Source organism: Hesperophylax consimilis, chromosome 26 (assembly GCF_061612785.1).
Source record: "Hesperophylax consimilis isolate HC1 chromosome 26, BYU_Hcon_1.0, whole genome shotgun sequence".
Lineage (NCBI taxonomy): Eukaryota > Metazoa > Arthropoda > Insecta > Trichoptera > Limnephilidae > Hesperophylax > Hesperophylax consimilis.
The window spans coordinates 504,614-529,094 of record NC_142861.1 but is presented as its reverse complement, the minus strand read 5'-3'; the positions used below and the strand labels follow the sequence as shown (position 1 = coordinate 529,094).

Genomic DNA, 24,481 nt, shown 5'->3' with positions numbered 1-24,481 from the left:
GCTTCCATAATTAAAAATGAAATGCCATTTATTAAGATTAACCATTTTATTAACTAATTTATTGTTTGAAAGTAAAAATAAGCCATTTGAAAATAAAATTCGTTTGGGGTTCTTACCCCTCGCCGTTAATAGTTTATGCCAGTTTTGTTTATGATTTAGCTGTCATGTCAACTGTCAAACAACAAATGTCAGAAGGTGTAACCACACATTTGACAATGAAATAATATTATTATGTTAATTAATTAATGTTAATTAAAAGTAAGGTTAATTTTGAATCGTAAGAATGGGTCCGCCACCCGTTGTGACCGGCTTATCCCCGAAGGAAGGTCCGCCGGGCACCAGAGTGACCATACGTGGGGAGTTTCTCGGCCTAAAAGCGAATGATCTAATCGGTGAGATTTTACTATCAATTGATTTCATCAATAACAATCAAACAAATTCAAACATGAACCACGCTGAATTTGAACAAGTTCCACTTAATTTGTAAGACACCCTGTGTTTATCAAGTAGGTTTTTAATTGACAATTTCTTGTAGGTCTTCGGATATGTGGGTGTGACTGTTTTCTGTCGGCAGAATGGAAGAGCAAAAACAAAATAGTGGCCCGCTCTGGCCCCGGCAAGACCAGAGGCGATATCATAGTCACCACCAAGTCCGGCGGAGAAGGAACATGTACTGTGCAATTCAGAGGTGAGATATTAGCTACATTATTAGAACAACTAGACCGCTTACTTCTTCATTTGCACAAATCATTTAAATAACACTTCTTTTCAATTTAATTACTGCAAGGAACAACTATTATGTCAGGGGATATCAAAGCTCAAATTGTTTTGATGCCATGTTGGAATCTTGTTAGTACGATGGACCAATGACGTTTTCCGAAAGGTTCCGCTTCTATCTAAGTACGAAAAATTATTTAAATAACCCAAACTAAGAATCTAATGATCTATTTTGTGCATTTTTTTCCATTTCCCCCAGCATAAATAGTTGTTTATCATACTAATTAAATTGAAACATAGTGTTGTTTCAATAATTTGGCCGGGCATATTTAGAAGTAATTGGAGTACAATAATCAGGGCATATTTAGAAGTAATTGGAGTACAATAATTTGGGCATATTTAGAAGTAAGTGGAGTACAATAATTTGGGCATATTTAGAAGTAATTGGAGTGCAAATAATTTGGGCATATTTAGAAGTAAGTGGAGTAAAATAATTTGAGCATATTTAGCAGTAAGTGGAGTACAATAATTTGGGCATATTTTTAAGTAAGTGGAGTATAATAATTTGGGCATATTTAGAATTAAGTGGAGTACATAATGTATGTGATAATATTATACTAAAATAAGGTACTTTTGTGTTATTTGTCACTTTTTTTATAAGCCAATATATAACCTTACCTATTTTGGTTAAATAAAGTTATTTCTCATAGTAATAAAGGATATTTTGTTTGTGTAATTTGCGAGATGACAGAATAGCAAAAATATCTCCGGATAGCAAAAAAGTTCCAAAATATCACCATTTCTGTTTTTGACGCTATAATAATTATTGGTTATCAGTAATTTGCAACACTGACAACTGAATTGGACAAATTTTATTTAAAAAAAATTATTTCACCGAAACAGTACTAATTCACAATCCTTCAATATTGTTAATACAATCCATAAAACGTTCACTTTTGCAAAAACTATGCGAAACCTGTTGCCTTTCTTTAGAGGAAACCAAAACTAATTATATGAAAACGTCTTGTCCATTTAGTAAGGACAGGTTGTTTAGGAGAATTTGAACAATTCATCAAATTTCAACTTTCATTTTCGGGTTCTGTGAGAGTCCTGTCAAAGTTCTGTTACTATATCATTATAGGCTAGTTGTTTGACAGAACTGAAATAATTGGAGAACTTAAAAACATCTTTCACAGAACTTGAATATAAATTTTGAAGAATTGTTCAAATTCTCCGTAACAACTCGTTCTAAGCCACCGTTACTAGTATTAGTATTAATTATTATCATGCATTTACCCAACTGTTTAAATGTATTGTGTTTTCACTGGACAAGCTGCTGTAAAACACAATTCTATGCATTTGATTGAGTTATGAAACCTAATATCATTATATCTAATGGATCTTTCAAAAAGGGGGCGTCAGTTATTACTGATACGGTATTAGGCCTGGTCGAGTTTTGTAAATATTTTAATGTTTGAGTCATGGAAAATGGTAAGGTTTCTTTAATTTGTAGGTAAGAGTCTTTTGGTCTGATCTTCATTTCTTTAATTTTGCCTCTTTGCCTCCAACTCGTCTATACAAAGACTTTGTAGCCAAGGTAATAAATATTGTTAAGTGGATATTTTAAAATCAGGATTACTGAAATACAAAGTTGAAATTAATGAGCTCTTACTATAATCCTAGTCTATTATTTTACTATTATATGAGTATTCTTATTTTTCATTGTATTCTCATTGTACTTGTAATTCCAGTGTCACTTCAGCTACATTTGCATGGTGTGTATTTATATACCTGCTTTGTTCCTACTTCAAAATAAATTACATCTATTTCCTAGATAATACAGATATTTGCCTAAGTACAATTTGGGAGGCGGGTTTGTTACCCCAAGTGGTTCGCTGCGTTAGGCAATTTAGTAGGGGTGCCCGGGTTTATAGGGTGAGGTGTGTTCAGAATGCACCTGTCAACCAGCTGAGTGACGTGCCAGATCGGGAGAGGCTGGTTTAGGGAAATCCTTTGACCTCTCCAACTGGTTTCTTGACCCATCATATCCGTCACTCCTGGATACACTGATCCCTAGATTCCTACCCAACCCTCATGCTCTTTACTTTTCCAGAACTTCATCTCCTTCCTTTCTTTAAAAAAGATCCTCAACACAGCATACCAAACAATTTCCCTCAGGGCCCCCTGTGTTGGGTTATATACTTATGATTTCATCACTTTTATGTAAAAGCCTTTTTAGACGTGTTACTAAATAAATTATTATTTTTGTTGTTTGTTTTTGGGGTGTTATGCCGTGTTGCGCTAACTCCTTCTTTAGCCGACGTTTCGGACATCGTTGCAGTGTCCATCATCAGGGCAGATCCGGTAGATCCGAAGATGAACCGGATCTGCCCTGATGATGGACACTGCAACGATGTCCGAAACGTCGGCTAAAGAAGGAGTTAGCGCAACACGGCATAACACCCCAAAAACAAACAACAAAAATGCTTTTGGCCGTGAAAATTTAAAAACTTACCAAATTATTATTTATTGCATTTTATAAAGCCACCTTAACCTTTCCTCATCTGTGGTGTGTATTTACTACACATTGCTTCTAATAACTTTAATAACTCTATAAATATAATAAATTCTTGGTTTAGATTTACGGTATTCCTCCGTTATACATTTATGCACTGAATTAAAAAATAATATATTATATAGTTTTCAAATTCAATTAAAAATCAGAGTTTTTTGTTAAAAATCGGGAACAAATACACCAATACAATCAACCGTGTGATACTAAATACGCGAAGAGTGTGCGAGGAAATGACACGCTATTGATGTCCCGCATTAATTCGTTATGCAGGAACATGAGACATCCACACGTCTGCGTTTGTCTTTTCATTTAGTCCATCGATACCTACGACCGCACAGCTGTGTTTGAGTTAGCCAGTTGGCCGCAAACCGTCGTTAGATGTGGACCTCTCGCACGTTTTTTTAGCATCAGCCGATGGTTTTTTCATGTTTTCAGCAATTAAATTACAATTATTATCACTTTTGATATAAAATATAATAAACATAATCGATTAGCTATGAATATTCATATTTTTCCGAAATTAAATCGCTTATTTTGAGATGTGTATTGACTACACAGCACCGTAACGCGTGTATTTTTTTAGCACAGTAAGGGAAAGGTTAAGTGCTCCAACCATTATGCTTTCTCCCGTATTTCACCTTATTCCTTTGAATTTATATAAGTTTGTTCCACAATACACCTCCGTAAGTCCCCGGAGGGCCGTTTCTGGTTCTACTTAAGGGTAAGGAATTATCAGTCATCCGGGAGATCTGGAATCGCACTTCTTAAAAAAGTTGTTAATTTTAAGTTTAAGAACAATTCTGCTGTCATCCTTTGAGAATTGGAATCGCAGTAACTTAAAAGGCATTTATAATTTTAGGGCAATTCCTTATTCTTAATTAGAACCGGAATCTCCCCCCAGGTATCTGAGTATTTTTCTTTTGAAGGCAAACATTTGAATTGGCACAACAGACAGATGAATGAATGTTTATTCAATCCTCTTTTCAATCACATTTCCTATATTTATTCTATTGTGTCTTCTGTCTTCTGAAGTGGCTGTAAGTCAAGTTGACATTAAGGACAGCTTGTTTCATAGAAATTCAAATGAAAAAATTGTTATTAAATGGCCATTCAGCGCCATTTTGTTTTTTTGACAGTTGAAAGGTTCCCGTTAAATGCTGATTTTAAGACCGTTAATAACTTATAACTTTAAATATCTACTTTCTTGCTAACCTGTAACTATGAAAAAGATTTTAAATGGAATTTATTTTATACTCAACATCTTAAATGCAAAATTTTTTCCTAAATACACTAAAAAAAAAAATTTAAATAAAAAATGTTATCAGCAGAAGAGAAAAACTATCATGTTGTTGAGCTTGTCAGCTTATTACAATTTGGTGGAATGCTGAAACACACCTAGAATCGGCGGTTAACGGAGACCTTTAAAAATAGCAAAAGATGTTGAATGGACATTTGATGACTTTGTTACAAGTGAATTTCTGCAAAACAACTAACCTAACCTAAAAACCTAAGCATCAGCAATATCCAATAACACATTGATCAATGTTTGTGTTGTATGTAACTGTAGCCTACCACGAATCTTACGGCCCCATGAAGGAGAGCGCTGTGTGGGTGGAGGAGGGGGGAGTGGCCCTGTCGTGGGGCCGGCGCCCCCTGTCCCCCGCCTCCTACGCGCCCCCTGACCCCCTCGGCCTGTCCACGGAGGGAGATGAGAACAAGTTCCCGGAGGACCTGCAGGAGCTGTTTCCAGACTGGTGATTATTCGTATTTAATCATTTTGACTTCAGCCATTTTTCAGTTAATGTTCAAGATAATATCACACAAATGGGTTTATTTGGATAGTAAAAAATTCATCTCATATTGCTTTTTGTTTCTTGTACCTTTGTTTATTTTTTTATTGTGAATACCATACAAGGGTGACCGAATAACTCATCAAAATGACAATTCAACACTTGTTAAAAATACATGAAAAGTATTGAATACATAAAACTAGGTTACGTATGTATGGTTTTAATGCTTTTAACGACTTTATATCATTTTTTAAAGGTGGGTTAAATTGTTATTTTGATGAGTTATCATGGAACCAATTTTATTATTAAGGTAATTATTTTTCTCGATTTAAGAGTATGATCCTTTTTTATAAGGATTTACGCGCAGCTGGGCTTTTACATTTTTTCCGACAGGCATTAGCAATGGTCAATGCAAAGTTAAATGCAATGCTTTTCTCCATAGAATAAAGAATAGTACAAGAAGGCCTCCTGGGCATGTTTTAAGATTCAATATTTACCTAATTGGGGCTTAAATTTCCAATACAAAACTATGTTTACAGAATTCAAATGGGATTGAAATCTACAATGTCAGGGGAGTGTAAGTGAAGTGGGCTATTGGGCTAAATGGAACATACGAGTATATTTCCATTCAAATTTGTATGGAAGGGACTTCTAGTTTTCCTCTTTATTCTATGCTTTTCTCTCTATTCTATTATGAAAAATTTCTACAAGATATTAAGTAATATAACTCAGTAGTTTGCTCTCCATCTTACAAAATTCACATTAACAATATTGAGCGAATAGAAAAAAAATTTCTACGTTTTATAAATTTTAAATCAAATATCCCTGTCGAAGAATTAAAATATAATTTCTTATTAAATACTCTAAAAATACAGACGTAAAATAAACGATTTAACGTTCTTATTCAAAATACTTAACTCTAAATTCGACTGTTGTGAACTCCTGCAACTTATAAACATACATACACCCACAGTAACAACACGACAAAATACAATATTCTACAGCAGCACACATAAGCGTAACTACATTGCCCACTCTCCGATACAACGACTTCACACCATGGGAAATCATTACTTGGGTGATGTTGACATATTCAATACCAACTTGACAAGTTTTGTGGATCATTTAAAACATTTATTTCAACAATACTCCTAAACACATCATGTAAACCTACAAATAGCTGTAATTTTCTGTTTTTGTTTCTTGTGTTCGTATGACTTGTTGCATAGCTTTTATCAAATGTAATTTTATTCTTATTTTTTATGTTTCAAAGTATCTGTCAAATTAAAATTATACTACCAACCATGTAAAAGCCCTCTGGGCGTTAAATAAATAAATAAATAAATAAAAATAAAAGATGAACTTTTCCCTTTTAGTTCTGGCGACCTCTCTGCTGAAAACTTCCATCCTGGCTGGTTCCTGTTAGAACATCATCACGCCACAACGTTTGAGGACTTGAAGGCGGGAACTCTGTTTCTCAAGCGGAAGGTATGATTATGCTTTCCTCTGTTTTTCATCGCTAAAATCTTCACCCGGAAACCTATAAATTGATGTTTTTAAAACATTATTATCTTTCTCAGGTTGATGTACAAAAAGAGGGACAGTTGAGTTTCTTGAAGGCGAATACTGGAAGTGTTATGGACCAATTGGATGCCTTAATATTGCTGAAAGATCGTTTTGAAATAGACGCTAGGGAAGGCGGGAATGAACCACTGAAAAAACTAGAAATTGCCATCGAAGGTATTGACATTTCCTCTATTTGTGTATTATCTTTTGATATTCTTTGTGAGAGTCAAACAATCTTAGATTTGGGTGTTTCAAACGGCACTTTAATTGACAGAGACGTTCAATTGTCAGAAAATCAAGATGAATTTTTTGCGTAATATGCAAATGTATTAAATTGCAACACAATTTTGTTCTGTTATGTTCTCAGAATCAATGGTTGAAGCTAATAAACTTTTTGATGAGGTACTTGCCCGCAAAGACAATGCAGACACCACGAGGGCAACTCTGACCATTTTAACAAGACACAAATTCCTCTTTCAATTACCTGGCAACATTGACAAGAACATAGGGAAAGAGGATTACGATCTGGTTATTAATGACTATGCAAGAGCTAAGAATCTATTTGGAAAAACTGAAGTCCCAGTGAGTATTTAAAATGATTTAGAATATCGTGTTTTTTCAATATATACAACATTTAACATGCTGCTCTTTTTGTTGGGTTTAAATGTGAGCATGTCGATACGGAACACGCCACAAGTAACAGTAAAGACCGTATTTCTAAAGGCTGCAATAAACGAGCATCTTTTTATTGTATAATGTTTTTGGAATTTGCTCTTCTAGATATTCAAAAGAGTCTTAGCGGAAGTGGAAAACAGAATTGAAAACCTCCGCATATTGCTCCACATGAGGGTACAGAAAATGCCCATTTCCGTGGACGAACAAAAGTATCTGATTCGTTCGCTCATGAACTTGGAGTGGGGCGGAGACGCGGCCTGGAACGGAATCACCAGCCGCTGTGATTTTATATCCCGAGAAATCACAAGAACCCGGGACCACCATATCCAATTGGAGGCTTCCGAAGATGAACAAGGTAGGCTGTAAGCTGTGACCTCTGGACCGGAGCCTCAAAAAACCTGATGAACCTACTTGATTCTGTGCAAGGGAGGGCGGTCCGTCGGATTGACAATCCGTTGTCAACAGACTGATTGCCATCTCTAATGCACAGACGCGATGTAAGCGTGCTGAGTCTGTTCCACAGGTATTTCAATGGAGCGAGCTGCCGGCATCTGTTTATCTTCATATTATCCGGGTCCCTTCAAGACCTGCAGTAATAGATTCTTTCCTACAGCCCCCACCGTAACCAACTAGGTGGCGTTATAGTACCCCTGTCTTTACACTGTGTAGACAGGGGCGCTCTTGTGAGGTGTAACATAAATTTTAAAAAATCAATGTTTCATTTGAATTTTTGTGAAACACTCTATCCTTAGGTTGTCAAATTTCGAGGGCTTAAAGTCAAACAACATTATCTACAAAAAGGCAAAGCAATAATTTTTGTTTTTTAAAAACATACCAGATAACATTGTTCGAATTTAAGCCTTCGAATTATTAGTATGTTTTTTGTAGATTGTGCCGTTTGACTTTAAGCCCTAGAATTATTATTTGTTTATTTTTTGTAGATAACGTTTGACTTTAAGTCCTCCATTTAATGACAATCAAATCAACGATCAAAAAATTAAAATATATTTTCCTTTCAGGCAAGTCCCAGAAATCATCAAAGGGGAGCGCTACAGAGGCGTGGCCCCCGAGGGTTCTCCTGTGCGGGGCCCTGTGCCCCTTGCTGTCCGAGGACATGCCGGACCTGTGGAGATTGGGTCAGAGCTACTTCTGCGGGGAACTGAGGGGCGATAGACAACCTGATAAACACGAGAAGTTCAAGGTTAGTTTGTGTAATATCCTTGATATTAGTGTAAGAGTTCACCTCCAGGGGAGCGCTACAGAGGACTGGCCCCTGAGGGTGCTCCTGTGACTTCCAAGTGTTTTGTTGAAGGCTAAGTTTTATTTAATGAAATAGTTTGTTAGGAAACCCGGAGATACAACAGTTTGTTTACTTTAAATTAAAACAAATTTAATTACTGTTATGAGCGCCTCATCAGAATGCTTCCTGCACATTAAATAATAATAATAACTAACTATAAAGCAGAAAATCTTCGAAAAGGTATGTCTGATGAGCATGGACCCTTGTCAATCACCAGGGCTATGATGGGGCTAAGGCAAGGAGACAGAATGTGTGAAAGCATTGAAGAACCTTGATCATGTTGTCCTGTCTGAGGGTGTCTGGAGAGTCCGCCAGCGGTGAGCAGGACAATCCGAATGAGTTAGCTCCAGGTAGAGATTCGTGGGAAGGAGTGCGCGAGGCCATCCTCAATTAACCAGCATCCATTGAACGTTTGGCAGGCTACGCGGGGACAATGATGATTAATCTTTGTGTCACCCCAACAGCATGCTTGGTAATCCAGTGTAGTCTCCAAGGAATTATACATCAAAAACACTCACAAATAAAACTATTTTATTATCCAAATAACTGATTGTATATTTTAATCTCACCGAACAACAACACGAACAAAGAATAGGCTGATCTCGCGGAGGAGTCAATACGTTTGTTTTATGTTTGGTTAGTTTACACGGAAAGTCATTTCATTCTCCGAAGGATCGGTTGATGGTATCCGCGTGCTCTTTTTCATTTTTTGGTATAAATTTGTCTGGCAAAACGCAACGTACACATTTAATCGCCCCAATGGCGCGTTTGGAACTCGTCTCAACTAGTCTACGTTTTAATTAATAAAATAGTCAAGCCAATCTCAGAGCCGCGGAATCGTCCTCCAAAAAAACCGCGTCTTCCTTCGTTTTTTCCCCGTATTGTCACAGGGCCCTATCTCGCCCGCTCCGTACAACCGATCGCAGGGCAGCCACCCGAAAAACTTTCAACAAAACAATAATCGGGCAGTACTTTGGCAATTTAAATTTGCATAATTTTTTAACGTTACAAAGGTATTGAAATGATAATCTAGACTCCATCAACAAGCCATCCATTGACAACCTTACCTTGTGTAGCCTTAAGTGACCAGCTGAGGCATAGAGGGCTATCGAAGCCAAAGTTAAGTCAGTCTCTCAGAAGCTGGGCGTATTCTACAAAGCTCACAATACTACTATACAGCTGCTTTTCCTTTATAAATCGCCCAACTGTTGAGTTTGATAACCACCACTGATAAAAATTTCAATTAACATTTAAAATGCTTGCATATTGAATGCAATCTTTCCCATCACATGGCATTTGACATATCGTAAGGGTTTTATTGAAATATTATGGATCACGTACATATCTGTAGTCTATATATTTGACGGCTCTTCAAATCCCGGCGGTCGCAAATAAATTTTATTTGATTAATTTATTTTATTCTAGAATTTAATCATCTCTAAATAGTATAAAATAAAGTCGCTATCCGCGTCTGTCTGTTTGTGCGCTTAGTTCTTCTAAACTACGCAACGAATTTTGATAGGGTTTTCACTATCATTTAGAGAATTTCTTCCGGAAGGTTTACATATATGAAACATAACTAACTAACTAACCATCACGCCGTTTCTCCGCAGGGGTAGGCAGAGAGGATGGACCGCCAAACAACTCGGTCTTGGCACACACTCCTTGCCTCATTCACATTCATACATACTCTTCTATTATTCTGACTCTTGACATGGCCTGACTTAAGTATCTGATTCACTTGGTCGTGCCATGTCTTCCTCGGGCGTCCACGACTTCTGCTACCATTCACATTTGCATTGTATATTCTCCTTACACTCCTTTCTTCACTCATTCGCTCTACATGCCCATACCATCTAAGAGTCCCTTTCTTGATCTTACTCATTACGCTTACATCAGCCTTGCACTCTTTGCGGATCTCCACATTCCTCACACGATCATACATGGTTTTACCACACATACGCCTCAAGGATCTCATTTCAACAGCATTCAATCTACTTTCATCCTTTCTTTGCCAGTTCCATGCCTCACTTCCATACATCAGGGTAGCTACCAGCACTCCATTGTGGACTGCTAACTTTGCTTCTTTGGACAATTTTTTGTTAGCGCCAACTGCGTTCAGTCCTCCATTAATGGAGTTACCTGCGTTATATGAAACATGCATATTATTTTTATAGAAAGTAGAGAAAAGTGTTTTATAATCAAGACGTAAAAATATATTTTCTGGCACTGCATTGCTAACACTAAACCTCATGAGATACATCAAAATAATGTACTACGGAATTGTGTATCTTAAAAAGGCCTACAGAAAAGTCCTCCATGATATATGTCTATCTCTTAAAGATAACCCCTCCGCAACGTCGGGTACACGTCAGCTAGTTCAAAATAATATAAGGTATATTTGCGGCACTTTCCAGAGTGGAAAATTTTTTCAGTATCGGTGTAGTATAAAAACATCTTCAGAATTGAAACATTCCTTGAAATAGCTTTAGCAGTCTTTGGTGACCAGATCTGAATAACCAGGTACTTATCCACCTTCGTATTCCTCATCTCCTTCCCTTCCCCACTACCTTCAGCATCACAACATTGGGGATGCCGTAGTGCCACTGGCTCCAGAAAGTTGGAACAAGGAGGAGTGGATACAGGGAACCAAAGGGAAGTGGAGAGGAGAGATGACGCTCTCTTCCCTCGTGAGGCTTCAGGGAACCAAGGGGGAGTGGACTTTTCCGTGGTTGGGCCTTCAGGGAATCAACGGGGAGTGGACTCTTCCCCCACGGGGCCTTCGGGGAACCAAGGAGAAGTGGAGAGAAGAGACAAAGTCCTCTTCCCTCGTGAGGCTTCAGGGAACCAAGGGGGAGTGGACTTTTCCGTGGTTGGGCCTTCAGGGAATCAACGGGGAGTGGACTCTTCCCCCACGGGGCCTTCGGGGAACCAAGGAGAAGTGGAGAGAAGAGACAAAGTCCTCTTCCCTCGTGAGGCTTCAGGGAACCAAGAGGGAGTGGACTTTTCCGTCGTTGGGCCTTCAGGGAATCAACGGGGAGTGGACTCTTCCCCCACGGGGCCTTCGGGGAACCAAGGAGAAGTGGAGAGGAGAGACAAAGTCCTCTTCCCTCGTGGGGCCTTCAGGGAACCAAAAAGGAGTGAAATGACTCTAGACTCTCAAGTGTCCTTGCACAGCAGAAATTACCAACATGTGTTTGTGGATGATGAACTAGTATTTATACACTAGTGAGTAGTAATGAAATTTCAGCAGAAAACAAACAATAACTTGAACAAAATCACATTAATAGTTGGAATATGGTACAAAAACAAATTCATCAATATTCTATGTATTTAACCGGAAACATAACCATGATCAAAAGTTACCTGTGTTTAACCTTTTGAACGCGTTAATTTGCTCCGTTTTATCTATACCCGTACGCGGTACATATTTTCAAATACCTATGCACGCAATTAAATGTCAAATTATAGCATTCTGGCATGATTTATTGGACTATATAGACAGAACAGATTATTCTCCACAATATGAAAACAAATCCTCGTGTGTCAACACTCTTAGATGTTTATAAAAACAAAAACATAAAATTTCATACAAAGACGTACCGTATCTTTTGAATGCGGTCCCGCCATTCACTCGGCGTCATAAATAAACCACTCTCGGTGTGTGTGTACTTAGGCCACTGTGTTTATAGACACAAGTGGGACACCATGATCACTTATCATTCTTAGTTATGAAAAGTTGTGAATGACAAACTAGTACTAACGCCATCCGTTGACAAAAATGTAAACTAAAGGACTAAAAGGCGCGAAGAGGCGCACTTGGTTATCGATCTTTTTTTATGAAATACAATTTTATTTTTGAGAAATTCTTGTAGATGTCAGCATCGTGATAGTTCTACAAATGAACATGGCGTGGTCTAGTGGTATACGCTTTTGACTACAGATCCGAAGGTCGCGGGTTCGAACCCGGCGTGCGCAAATAAATTTTATTTGATTAATTTGTGTTATTTCACAATTAATTAATTTAAAATAATATATAGTATATTTGCGGCACGTTCCAGAGTGGAAGATACTCTCAGTATCGCCCTGGTGTAAGACCACCATTCAGAATTGAAACGTTGCTTGAAATGGCTTTAGCCGTGTTTGGTGACCAGATCTGAATAGCCAGGTACTTCCCCACCTTCCTCTTCCTCATCTCCCTCCCCTCCCCAATACCCTCAGCCTCACAACATACCCCAATTGGGGATGCCATAGTCTCACTGGCTCCAGACGGGAGCAGTTGGGACTCTTGTGCGGTAATACTGTAAAAAAAAAAAAAAAAAAAAATGTCCAAGTGAGAAGGAAATACATTTATGACGAAAGAGAGCGAGAATATCGGCCGTCAAAGTTGCCGTATCAACTGTTGATACAGCCGCGTGTGAGTATAGACTTTTTGCCGTAACAACAGTTGATACGGCCGCGTGCAAAGAGTTAAGCAGGGGCGAGTGTATAACGGGGCAGTAGTCCGTAAACAACTATGAAACAGGCCTTGCCGAGTATTAAAGCCGGTGTGATAATATTTACATAACATTCTTACCTTTTTCTATTCCAGCGAATGATACTGGCAACCATCGAGCTATTCAGCCGGACTCTTCGCACCGCCCTACTACCGCAGACTTTGGACCGCACCGCCCTGGCCGAGAAGGTGCTGTGGGGCAGCCAGCCCGCCCCCAACCTCTGCAACTGGATGGCCCACTGCCTCCGAGACGTGCGGGAGACCTACAGCTCCCTCATGAGGATGGACTTGCCCTCGGAGGCACTGGACATTGTCGGGAACCTGATATTTGATCTCCGATTGCACTGCATGATCGGCTTGCTGAAGCAGGCCACAGACAAAGTGAAGACTTTTCATAAGAAGGAGACTTGGAAAGTAGAGTTTGATCCACAACACGGCGGTATTACAGAACTGGTCAGTGGTTTTATCTTAAACTTTACAACGCCGGCCTTTTCAACACAATTTATGCCATAAAACACACTATTGATCCAAATAATAATGATTGATGGTGAGCTCCGGGGTCATGAAATTTGCACAGCTTTTATGACTGGAATTTCAACCCAATTATTTTTAGTTCTCAACTTTGTTTGCATAATGAGCTATGGAGCTTTGAAATATCCATCTAAAAGTTTTTAAAAATTTACCTCAAACTAATACACGTATTTCATAATTTTATTTTTAATTTTTAGCCCGGTTTATTGGAGAAGACAATCTACGACGTCATGAACATTGTGAAGGAGTCGGTCCTTGTTACGTGTCCTCGCGAGAAGCCCCTGCTGGATCCGATCTCGGCGGCCTGTCGTCACCTCAGCTCCCATGTTCAGGACATGCTGCAGGCTTTCACCAAGTGCCTCGAGACCTTGGCCTTCAGCCACGATGACCAGGTAATATTTTAAGATACGAGCCAAAGTCGTAATTCTTTCATATCTCTCTTTAAAGTACTTATTTTGTGTAGGTGGATACTTTAGAGATTATGTATACCATAGTGATTTTGTTCCTTCTTCAAGTGTAGATATTTTGGTCTATGGCTGAAATTGTTTTTGATGAATGCCAGGGGGGGTAATCGAAAATTGGAAGCAAAATATTGAAACGTCATATTGTTTCCTAACTATATCAACTAATGAAAAACTAAAAGTAAACTGCGGGCTGAGTGGAACATTTATGGTTGTTTGATATTTTGATCTCGAACTACGCCGTTCTTCTGTAGTTTTGACGGATTTGAATAGTATATAGTGGTACGCCACTACTTGATTCGAACGTCATTCTAGAACTCGACAACCAAAATTTACACATCTTCGGATCTACCGGATCTGCCCTGATGATGGACACTGCAACGCTGTCCGAAACGTCGGCTAAAGAAGGAGTTAGCGCAACACGGCATAACACCCCAAAAACAAACAACAAAAATGCTTTTGGCCGTGAGAATCTAAAAACTTACCGGTCATTCTAGAAGTTTCGGCTTTTGCCAAACAAGCTTCTTGGATTTTCTTTTATTTTTTTAATATTTGTTATTGTAGCAACTGGAATGTTCGAGAATGTTTTATTTTCCACCTATATAAGCGACAGCGTGAACGAACAACAATTCTACCATAGTTGAAATGCGTTCCGTTGTCAAAATGGATACGCGACGACGTGCGTTACAAGCGCGTTTGCGAAAAATATTATCTTTCTATCGGTCTTTTACACCAAGATGTATTGTAGTGTATTGTCCTACTGTCTTGTCAAAACGAGTTTACACGCGGACAACGCGGCCAGTCTCGGTGGTGGGGGTAAGACACTATCCTGCAGAGATAGCTTGCCTGTCTATCTCTGGGACAGTGTCTTGGTTTTTGTCCTGTCTTTAAAACTACTATTCACACTAGGACAGTGGGTCCACGGCTGTGATCCTTGCATATATGCAGTGATGCAAGGAGAGTAAAATACTGTTTTATCCTGCCCTGCGCTACCGAGACTGTTCACGTATTGTACTAGTGTGATCCCGGCATTATGGTTTTGGATCATAGGTTGGTATTTTAGTGATTTGACCGATTTGTCAAATTTGCCGTTTGATCACGTAATGACACGAGTGACAAACACAAATGATAATGAAAGTGGCAGTAGAAAAGAGTGCCACGTCTCGTGACTTCTGTATTTTAGTTAGTGCAATTTAATTAAGTTATTGCAGGTTTGCGGTGTGTGAAGAATGTGCTGATCGTAGTCACATTTGAAGAAATCAGACTTCTGAGATTGGTTGAGTCGCTAGTTGATGGATAATTATTATAAAATTGTAAACTACACCATTGTTTGTTTGTGGTTCTGGTTCCAGGACAGCGGGCAGTCCCCCTTGTCGGTGGTGCTGGGCGCCCCCGAGCTGATGGCTAACAACAGCCGCATGGACAACTCCGAGGAGCAGGAGAATCGCGGCACCCCGCTGTGGCAGCACCGCCTGCTCATCACGCTGTCAAACTGCCACTACACCATGCAATGCGTGCTTCCCAGGATCATATCCTTCTTTGACAAGTATGTGTACATACATACATTCATCGGTTCTATAACTTACAACCTGGTCATGCTGGTCTTGGTACCTACATAGGAATTAATTGGTTTTGATGATTGTTGGTTATATTGATGGTTGAATATTGGTTTTGATGCTATGAATCCAGCTGCGACACCAAAAGCGACAACCAATCGAGAAACAACCAATAGACCAGGGTAAGTCTGGTCTCCCCACCTTTCCTCTCGTTATCCTGCATTATTAATAATTATGTATTGTTTTATCGCACTGCAGTAAACAGAAATTAACGGAAACAGTGCAACCACAACCCTTGGAGAGTCTTGGCCACCTCCAGGAAACATACACTCCTGTAAAGCTGGGATCTCACTTGGTCTATTCTATGATCTATTTTCGTAGAAAGAACCGTTCAACTTGCTCTATATCAATAGGGTTGGATACTGCCTTTCTATCCCACCAGAGTTGGCACCAGCGGCCCAACTTCCTTCCTTGAACTGTCAAATTACAATAATCAAATTGGAACACTGCCGAGTTTAATAACAATATTAATAATTAGATAATTTATTAGCATAGCAGTGTTTTTGTGAAAAATCTCCTCAAGGGCGCTGTGCAAATATGACTTCCTAGACTCTATCTAATTACTTTGCTGGTCATTTCAGATAAACGCACTGTATCTCTATAATACAACATTTGTACACATTATTGTTCTGCGCGGTTCATTTGGTTATGTTATGACTGTCTATAAGAGATTTCAAAAAACCACCCCCATTCAATTTTGCCATCCCTTAAAGCAGATTAAAGCCCGAGAACGCTGGGTACATTATTATTATTTTTATTTACTTACAGAAATGGCTACCCGAAACCGGTGATTCCAGCTGAGACAGCCAAAGCCTCCCTCAGAACTCTGGACCGTTCCATCATGGAGGCATACTTGGAGCAAAAGAGCGACCCGTTGGTTGGAACCATCGAACCGTCCATGTACATCGGGAAGTTTGAGTGGGACATGAAGTACAAACCCTCCGATATAAGACCGTACGCTAAAGAGTGCATCAATAACTTGATAGCTGTGCATGCGGAGGTTGGTAAAATATTAGCAGGACTATTAACAGGACGCTGCCACCAAAATACCTGTAGCGTAGCGTTCAATGTGGCAACACTGGTGAATTTCTGTTTGGGGGGTGGGCGGCAGGCCTTAGAGTCTGAAGCGCCTTACAGTCGGTTGGTGCGTATTCATTGTTTCCGTGTATCGATTTTTCTAGTGCATTCTGAATATTAGTGATAACCATTAAGAGCGTCAGTGCGCTATCAAGTTTTTATTCAGACTAAAGCACAGAGTGACGGAAACTTTTTAAAAACTTCAGTGTTTTATCAAGGACCCAGGTTTTCAATTAGTTTAACCACTCAGAACATTAGAACGTCAAAAGACGTAAATATGATAATAGCGGTCAAGACATTAGAACGTCTTTTCACGTAAACGCGCGAGATTTTACAAAAATCGATTTATTTCCATCACTAGTATACGGATTGCCATGATTTAAAAAACAGAGTATCGATAATGAATAACGCTACGCGTCTGTATTCAAGAATATCTATGGAATGTAGATTTTTCACAGCTTTGAAATAATGGTCAGCGATTTTTACATATTTTTGACGTTTTCAGAAAATGTATATTTAGAAACGCAAATATTTACGTATAACAAAACAATACGATAGTGAATTTCATAATCTTTCCAAAACATTTTTTAGAATGAGGCTACGTTTCCCAAAACGTGAGTTATGAAGCTTTTAACAAAACTCGTGAATAACACAAAAATTTTCACGTTTTGACAGTTCGCAAAGGAACACAAAGTAAATAAAAGTCTTTTTCTGAGAGGTTAAGGAATTCTCAGAAGTCGGAGACTCAATAGCGGATGAAATTCGTAGAAGAAGACCTTCAACTGCAAGAACTGATGAAAATTTCAAAAATAATCCGGGATCTTGTGCATTCTAATCATTGATTGACTGTCAGATTGATCGGAAAAGAGTCTAATTTAACTCACAAGATTGAACTTTAATTTGCTGGCCTCTGCGTTTCCTCTCTTCTACAGCGTGGGTCTCTTAAACACCCAGATTCATTCTTTCCTTTCCTCAAAAAGACCATCCACACGGCATCCCCAAAGATGACATAAGCCCTGAAGAAAAAAAAATCTGTGTCATACTCGTACTATGTTTCTGACAGATTATTATTAGTTAAAACATATATATTTAGTTAAAATTAGTTTTGGGGAGTATCATAATATTATAAGTTGTTTTATTTTCATTTCAGGTGCACAGCATATCGCCGAGTTTAGTTCGTGCAGTTCTATCGCAGATTATAGAAACCGTTGGCGAGGAGATATCTCGGCTGATGTCCTGCTGCAGGGAGGCGTTCTCGCAATATGGGGCGTTGCAGGCCAGAATTGACATCACCGTGCTAAAGGACGTCACTTCCAAACTACTCACTCAACGAACAAAGTAAGAAACGACCCGCAATATTCATAATTTTTTGCTGATACCCGGAAAAAATAGGCTCATAGACAAAACAATAATTTTGCAAAAGAGCAAGAAGGATAATGAAATCGTTACTGAAAGTAAAAATGGGATACATATAGATTTTTTATTTATTTTTAAGTACTATGATAGTAGAAAAAACAACAACCATATCCTACTATTTAAAAAAAAAAACAATCAAACCTAACTCCATTCTTAAAACCCGCAAAAGCGAGCTAATTTCTGTAATTGTCCCGTTTTTGTCTTTTATTTACATGGTGAATGGTATTACATATCTAGAAATGTGGAATGCATCTCCAATAGTGTGCTGCTTGGGTCTACAAAATTGTGCAAGGGCTTTAATATCTTCATACTTTTATTTAGACTAGGGAAGTAACATCTTCGTATGACATCTCAGGTGACAGATTCTCCTAGAAAAGAATCTCCTAAACTAACTAACTAACTAACCATCACTAGGCAGAGAGGACGGACCGCCAAACAACTCGGTCTTGGCACACACTCTTTGCCTCATTCACATTCATACATCATCTCATACATACTCTTCTATTGTTCTGACTCTTGACATGGCCCAACTTAAGTATCTGATTCACTTGGTCGTGACATTTCTTCCTCGGGCGTCCCCGACTTCTGCTACCATTCACATTTGAATCGTATATTCTCCTTACACTCCTTTCTTCGCTCATTCGCTCTACATGCCCAAACCATCTAAGCGTCCCTTTCTTGATCTTACTCATTACGCTTACATCAGCCTTGTACTCTTTGCGGATATCCACATTCCTCACACGATCATACATGGTTTTACTACACATACGCCTCAGGGATCTCATTTCAACAGCATTCAATCTACTTTCATCCTTTCTTTGCCAGTTCCATGCCTCACTTCCATACATCAGGGTAGGTACCAGCACTCCATTGTGGACTGCTAACTTCGCTTCTTTGGACATTTTTTGTTAGCGCCAACTGCGTTCAGTCCTCCATTAATGGAGTTACCTGCATTTACTCTTCTTTCAATATCTCTGTCAGCCTTCCTATCTCTCGTAAACATACTTCCCAAATACACAAACTCATCCACCTGCTCCAAGTATTCCTCATTCACAGCTATATTGCACACTGTTTTCGTACTCTCTCTTTCAAAGACCATTACTTTAGACTTACTTACATTCATCATTAACTCATTCTTCACGCATACTTCGTTCATCCTAGACACGAGAGACTGCAGATCATCCATACTATTATCAATCAGCACCGCATCATCAGCATACAACAGGCAACATACTTTCAGATTACTCAAATTCGCGCCCAATCCCACCTCTTTCAATTCTTGCATACAATTATCCATGTATAGATTGAATAACCACGGTGACTTACGCAGCCTTGTTTAACACCTTTTGTGATATCAAACCACCCCGTAAAACCACCGTTCACCCTAACACATGCAACGCTTCCCTCATATAGAGACGCAATTGCCTGAGTCAGATTCGTATTCACTCCATACTTGGACAATACCTTCCATAGCTTTTTCCTGTCGACTCGGTCGTATGCTTTTTGTAGATCTACAAAGGCACAGAAAAGTTTCTGTTTTTTTGCCAGAAACTTCTCGGTGAGCATACGCAATGAGAAGATCTGGTCCATGCACCCCCTTCCACTCATAAAAGCACCTTGCACATCCCATATTTTATCCTTTCTTACCCTTTCAATCAAAATTCTACCATACAGCTTGCCAACTGAACTTAGCAGGCTAATAGCCCTATGATTCCCACATTCCATACGTGACCCTTTACCTTTGTATAATGGCATGATCACTGCCCTTCTCCAATCTAAAGGCGTGTAACCTTCCTTTAAACATTGGTTAAAAAGATTGCACAACCATGTGAGAATTATACAGCTACCTAAAATATTCAGCAGCAATATTGTCAAAACCGACAGCCTTACCATTCTTCATACACTTAATTGATCTTTCTATATCATCCATGCTAATTTCGGTAACATTCAGTCCATCATCATTCATATCTGATTCGCCGCTAGAATCACTGTCACTCACTTCGCTTTCAAAGACTTCCTCGAAATACTTCATCCATCTCTCTTTTATTTTTTCCTCATTCGTCAACATTTTTCCATCTTTAGATTTTATCACTTTCATGCTTCCGGTTTCTGGGCCACACCTCCTGGAGAAGAATTATTGTTTTTTGTTAAATTTAGTACCTTTAAAGATATTTTTTTTTTTTTTTTTTATTAGTAAAAAAAAAAAAACATGATTTACATTACACAATATTGAATATAGTACAGTTATTAATTACATAATATATGTATTTGATGTACCCCCATAAATAAGCAGGGCTTGTGTGTATGGGGGTGATTATTGAGGGAAGCTTAAATTTACAGAATAAAGCGTGCCAATATTTAATTTATTTTATAAAATACAATATAATTATTTAAATTTACATAATAAGAACATATTTCAAATTATAATTAAACATGTTTACCTTTACGAGAGTCTAACACTCGTGTGTAAAGGGATAAAAATAAAAATTAAAACTTAACACACATATGTATATAGAAGAAAAAATTCATAAAAACATCAAGTAAAGAGATTTTTGTTTTTCTAATAATAATATATTAAACCAGTGTACTCCAAGATTGAAAACCGTTGAGGTTCTGAGCAAGCAAAACACACACGAAATGTGTAACTGAAGATCTCCTGCGACCGTTTCCACAAATAATACATCAAACATTACCGCAAACATTTTTTCTTTCGTCCACATTCCGTTTCCTCCCTTTGTTGAAATATTGGGGCTCAATGGGTATGGCCATAGATATTTTGTAGATGTCTGGTGAGGAAGACGTGTGTGCTCTCATTTTCGCTGTCAACCGTCAAGATAAGTTTTGACTTAAGTATTAGGTTCACTTGATTGTGCCGTATCTTCCTCGGGTCTCCCGGACTTTTTCCACTCACATTAACCTCGTATATTCTCCATACTCTCCTTTCTTCGTAACCCCTCAGGGATCTCATTACTGCAGTATTCTTTCAGCCTTCCTCTGCCAGTTCTGTGCCTCACTGTCATAAATCAGGCTTGGTACCAGCATTCCATTGTGAACTGCTAGCTTTGGTTCTTTGAACATTGGGTTACAAATAATTAATACAATAAAAAGCATAGTAAATAGTTTCCATGACATGTAATGATTTATTATCGGGACAGATGGCAATCATAGGGTTTGTACTGGACGTGTGTCCCCACAAGACTGTAGATTTAGGGCGCCGGTTCCAAACCGTGTCTTCAACCAACGAGAATGCTCCTTTACGATTGATAGTGATGATAGTAGTTCGTAAATTATGCTGATGACGATGATTGTAGTTCATTAAATGGTGAGCACTGGGTGTGCCTTTTCTCTGCTCACTTCTGGCGCTTTGCGGTCGCGTAACAGGGCCTTCTGGTTTTGATGAGGTAATCACCAGAAGCCAAAATTGCCAAGATACTGTAAATGTTTGTAAAAATAAAGTGTAAATTTGATCCTCAAGCGACCAAAAGTCTAAATAATATAAAGTTAGGATTTTTCTAAGGTTCGCCGTAGCATAGCTCTCCGAAAGAGGTAAGATTCACTATGCTATGAGGTTCCTGGATTTTTGTAGAGGCAAATATGTAAAATATATAACAAAAATAGTGAAATTAAATTTCTTAAAAAAGGCATTTTTAATACCTCACCAGTGGTAGTCAGTCATATCCCAAATAATTTTTATTTCACTAGCGCTGAGGATATGTACAAGATATAAAGTAATTAGTGACATTTTTAGTTGATGTTATAATTATTTATTCATTTTCGGGAAATCGACAGTTTACATTTAATCAGTTTGTACATAAGTATTATATAGTAAAATAAAACCAATTATGGATTTCCTCCTTGTGACTTTACCTCTACTGAGACAGCATAATATGGAATAAGTAAATTAAATTTGTGAGAAAGGAATATGAATTAAAAAATTTATACAAAACAAAAGATTATATAAAATGAAAAATTTACAAAACAATACATTTATAGCCATGGAGAGAGTTTGTAGATATAAATCAAATCATAATAGAGATATAAACAATAGAGACATAAACATTATTCACAAACCATCAGAGAAATATTCTTTTATGGACCTCTTGAATTTGGTAGGTTTGTAACTGAAAATATCAACCTTGGATAATACGCTATTGTAATTATTGCATAGTCTGTTCAGGCAAGAATTCTGCTTAGAGTTCGTTTTGCTTTGATCAACCCTGAACAGGACACAAGAGCATGTTGAACGCGCAGGTACATTAAATGGAATCTTGTTTAGCAACTCTGGGCATTGAATATTATTGTTAACTATTTTATACAGGAATGTTAGAGAATTCCATAGATAATGTTACAAAAGGATCCGATCGGTCGGAATACATTAGCGATGCAGTATCGAACTATTTTGGAGTCGAGAATTTCCAGCCATTTTGGCTAAAATTGTCCAGTGGCGTGGAGTTGGCACATTTTATAAAAGATATAAAATGTTGTAAAAAGATGAAAAATGTCCAACAACGTCAGTTACAGGGTTATACGTATAATCATAGACAATAGAATTATTTTAAGTGCTTATTTTGTTTGTTTCAGGAACTATTTTGATGAAGCATTAGACTGCATTCCTGATATTAAAACTGCCGAAGACAAAAAGTAAGACTCTCCAGTTTTCAATGCAGTCGAATTTTCTTCATAATTAATAATTATTTGGCTCCGCAATTCCACTTGATTCTGATCATTAATAAATCTTTTTGTTTTTCAGATTGATGGACAAAATAATAGTAGACTTCCAAACGAGGACAAAACTGCAAACCATGTGCTTCAAAAACTGTTAACGCTTTCATTAAACTTTCTTCAGACTATTTATAAATTATTATTTATTTTTAATGCTGCAATAAATATTTTCTTCAGAAGAAATTAACCATGTAATTTGTTTTCAAAGCAATTCTTCTTGTCCCGTGTATGTTATTTTATTTTTATGTTATTATGATAACTGATTAAACACCGCAGTATGCCTTTTGTACATAAAGCAACATTATAGATTTATAGTAATTATAGCTTTTATAGTTTCCGCACGGGAAGGCAGAGAGCAATGACTACACAATCCTCATCATCTTTTTTTTTTAACTCCTCAGGCCTCTGACATATTCTGTCATAGAGTCAGAGTATTTATACTTTGCAATAAAATCCAAATAATTTTATATTTCTGAATGTATCCGAAAACTAAAAACTGATATTAAAAGGTGATAAAATATGCCTTTAAATTTTGTTGTTTGAAATAGTCATTTAATTTTCGAAATTCAAAAAATTTTTAATCCAAACATAAAAAAATTTAAAGTGCTTGGCTTTGGATTTTCTTATGTTTTTTCATCTAAAATTACTGATAGCGAAAAAACACATTTTATTGAACAAATGTATTATAAACATTATTAACCTGATTTAAAATTTTAATTCTTCTGTGGCTAAATTCTAATTCGATTTGAATATAAAGCGTTGTGCTTTCTCTTTCTAAAACTGTTTAGATCATATTTCTAACCATGCCAGTAAGGGAGCAACCATTTCTATGAGACCAAGTGAGTTGTTCTCAAAAGCGAACAAATTAGCCTGAAAGGTCAATAAAACGGAGACGGCTTACTATAGTTCCTGTGAGCACTCGCGCCCTGGGCCCGTTGTGCTTTCTCCCATTTCACCTATTTTGTTTAACAGTAACCAAGTCCCTTTGATAAAGTTCACCAGGGTTGTCATTGGATGTTTGGCAAGGTCTACTGGTTTCAAGTGTGCCTTCCCAGGTAGCTGAGCCTTGTTCCCTACATGGCGGAGGTGGGACATTGGCACCATAAGTGAATAGGCCATCTGCATGCATTTTATAACGGCTTGGAAAAAATCGTATAGATAGATAAAATAGGAACCTATACCTTTATTTATGACCTCACTACATAATCACTACACTCAAATGGCCGGTCTCTGATTTTGTTGTATTTATTTTTATAAAATTCCACACTGCATTCAAGTATGCAGTATGTTCAAGTAGACATGAAGTTAATAAAACATCAACCACCAAACATATATAAAAATACATTCTTAAAACTTGCATTAAATATATAGTTTTTTTTGTTGTTATCTGGTGTTTGGCTGATTTTCGTCTATTTTCAGTGAATTTTTGTCTATTTTAGTCTTTTCAGAAAACTTAATTTAAAAAAAACATTCTAAACTAAAATTAACAAAGATTAATATTTATTTGAGGGTGAACATTCATGTTTGCCATAAAACAGTT

The 24,481-nt window shown here is 37.7% G+C and overlaps 1 protein-coding gene across 1 annotated transcript; it reads left to right on the top strand.

The window, feature by feature from the left end:
* Positions 1 to 182: 182 nt before the first annotated feature.
* Positions 183 to 23,262, top strand: Sec5 (exocyst complex component secretory 5). The gene is made up of 15 exons (XM_089647581.1): positions 183 to 392; positions 536 to 688; positions 4,860 to 5,046; positions 6,459 to 6,570; positions 6,663 to 6,822; positions 7,016 to 7,230; positions 7,429 to 7,678; positions 8,343 to 8,524; positions 13,215 to 13,571; positions 13,847 to 14,041; positions 15,463 to 15,656; positions 16,495 to 16,726; positions 17,954 to 18,141; positions 22,801 to 22,860; positions 22,970 to 23,262. The coding sequence occupies exons 1-15, from the start codon at positions 284 to 286 to the stop codon at positions 23,040 to 23,042; spliced, it is 2,667 nt and encodes an 888-aa protein (XP_089503707.1). The 5' UTR covers positions 183 to 283; the 3' UTR covers positions 23,043 to 23,262.
* The last annotated feature ends 1,219 nt before the right edge of the window (positions 23,263 to 24,481 follow it).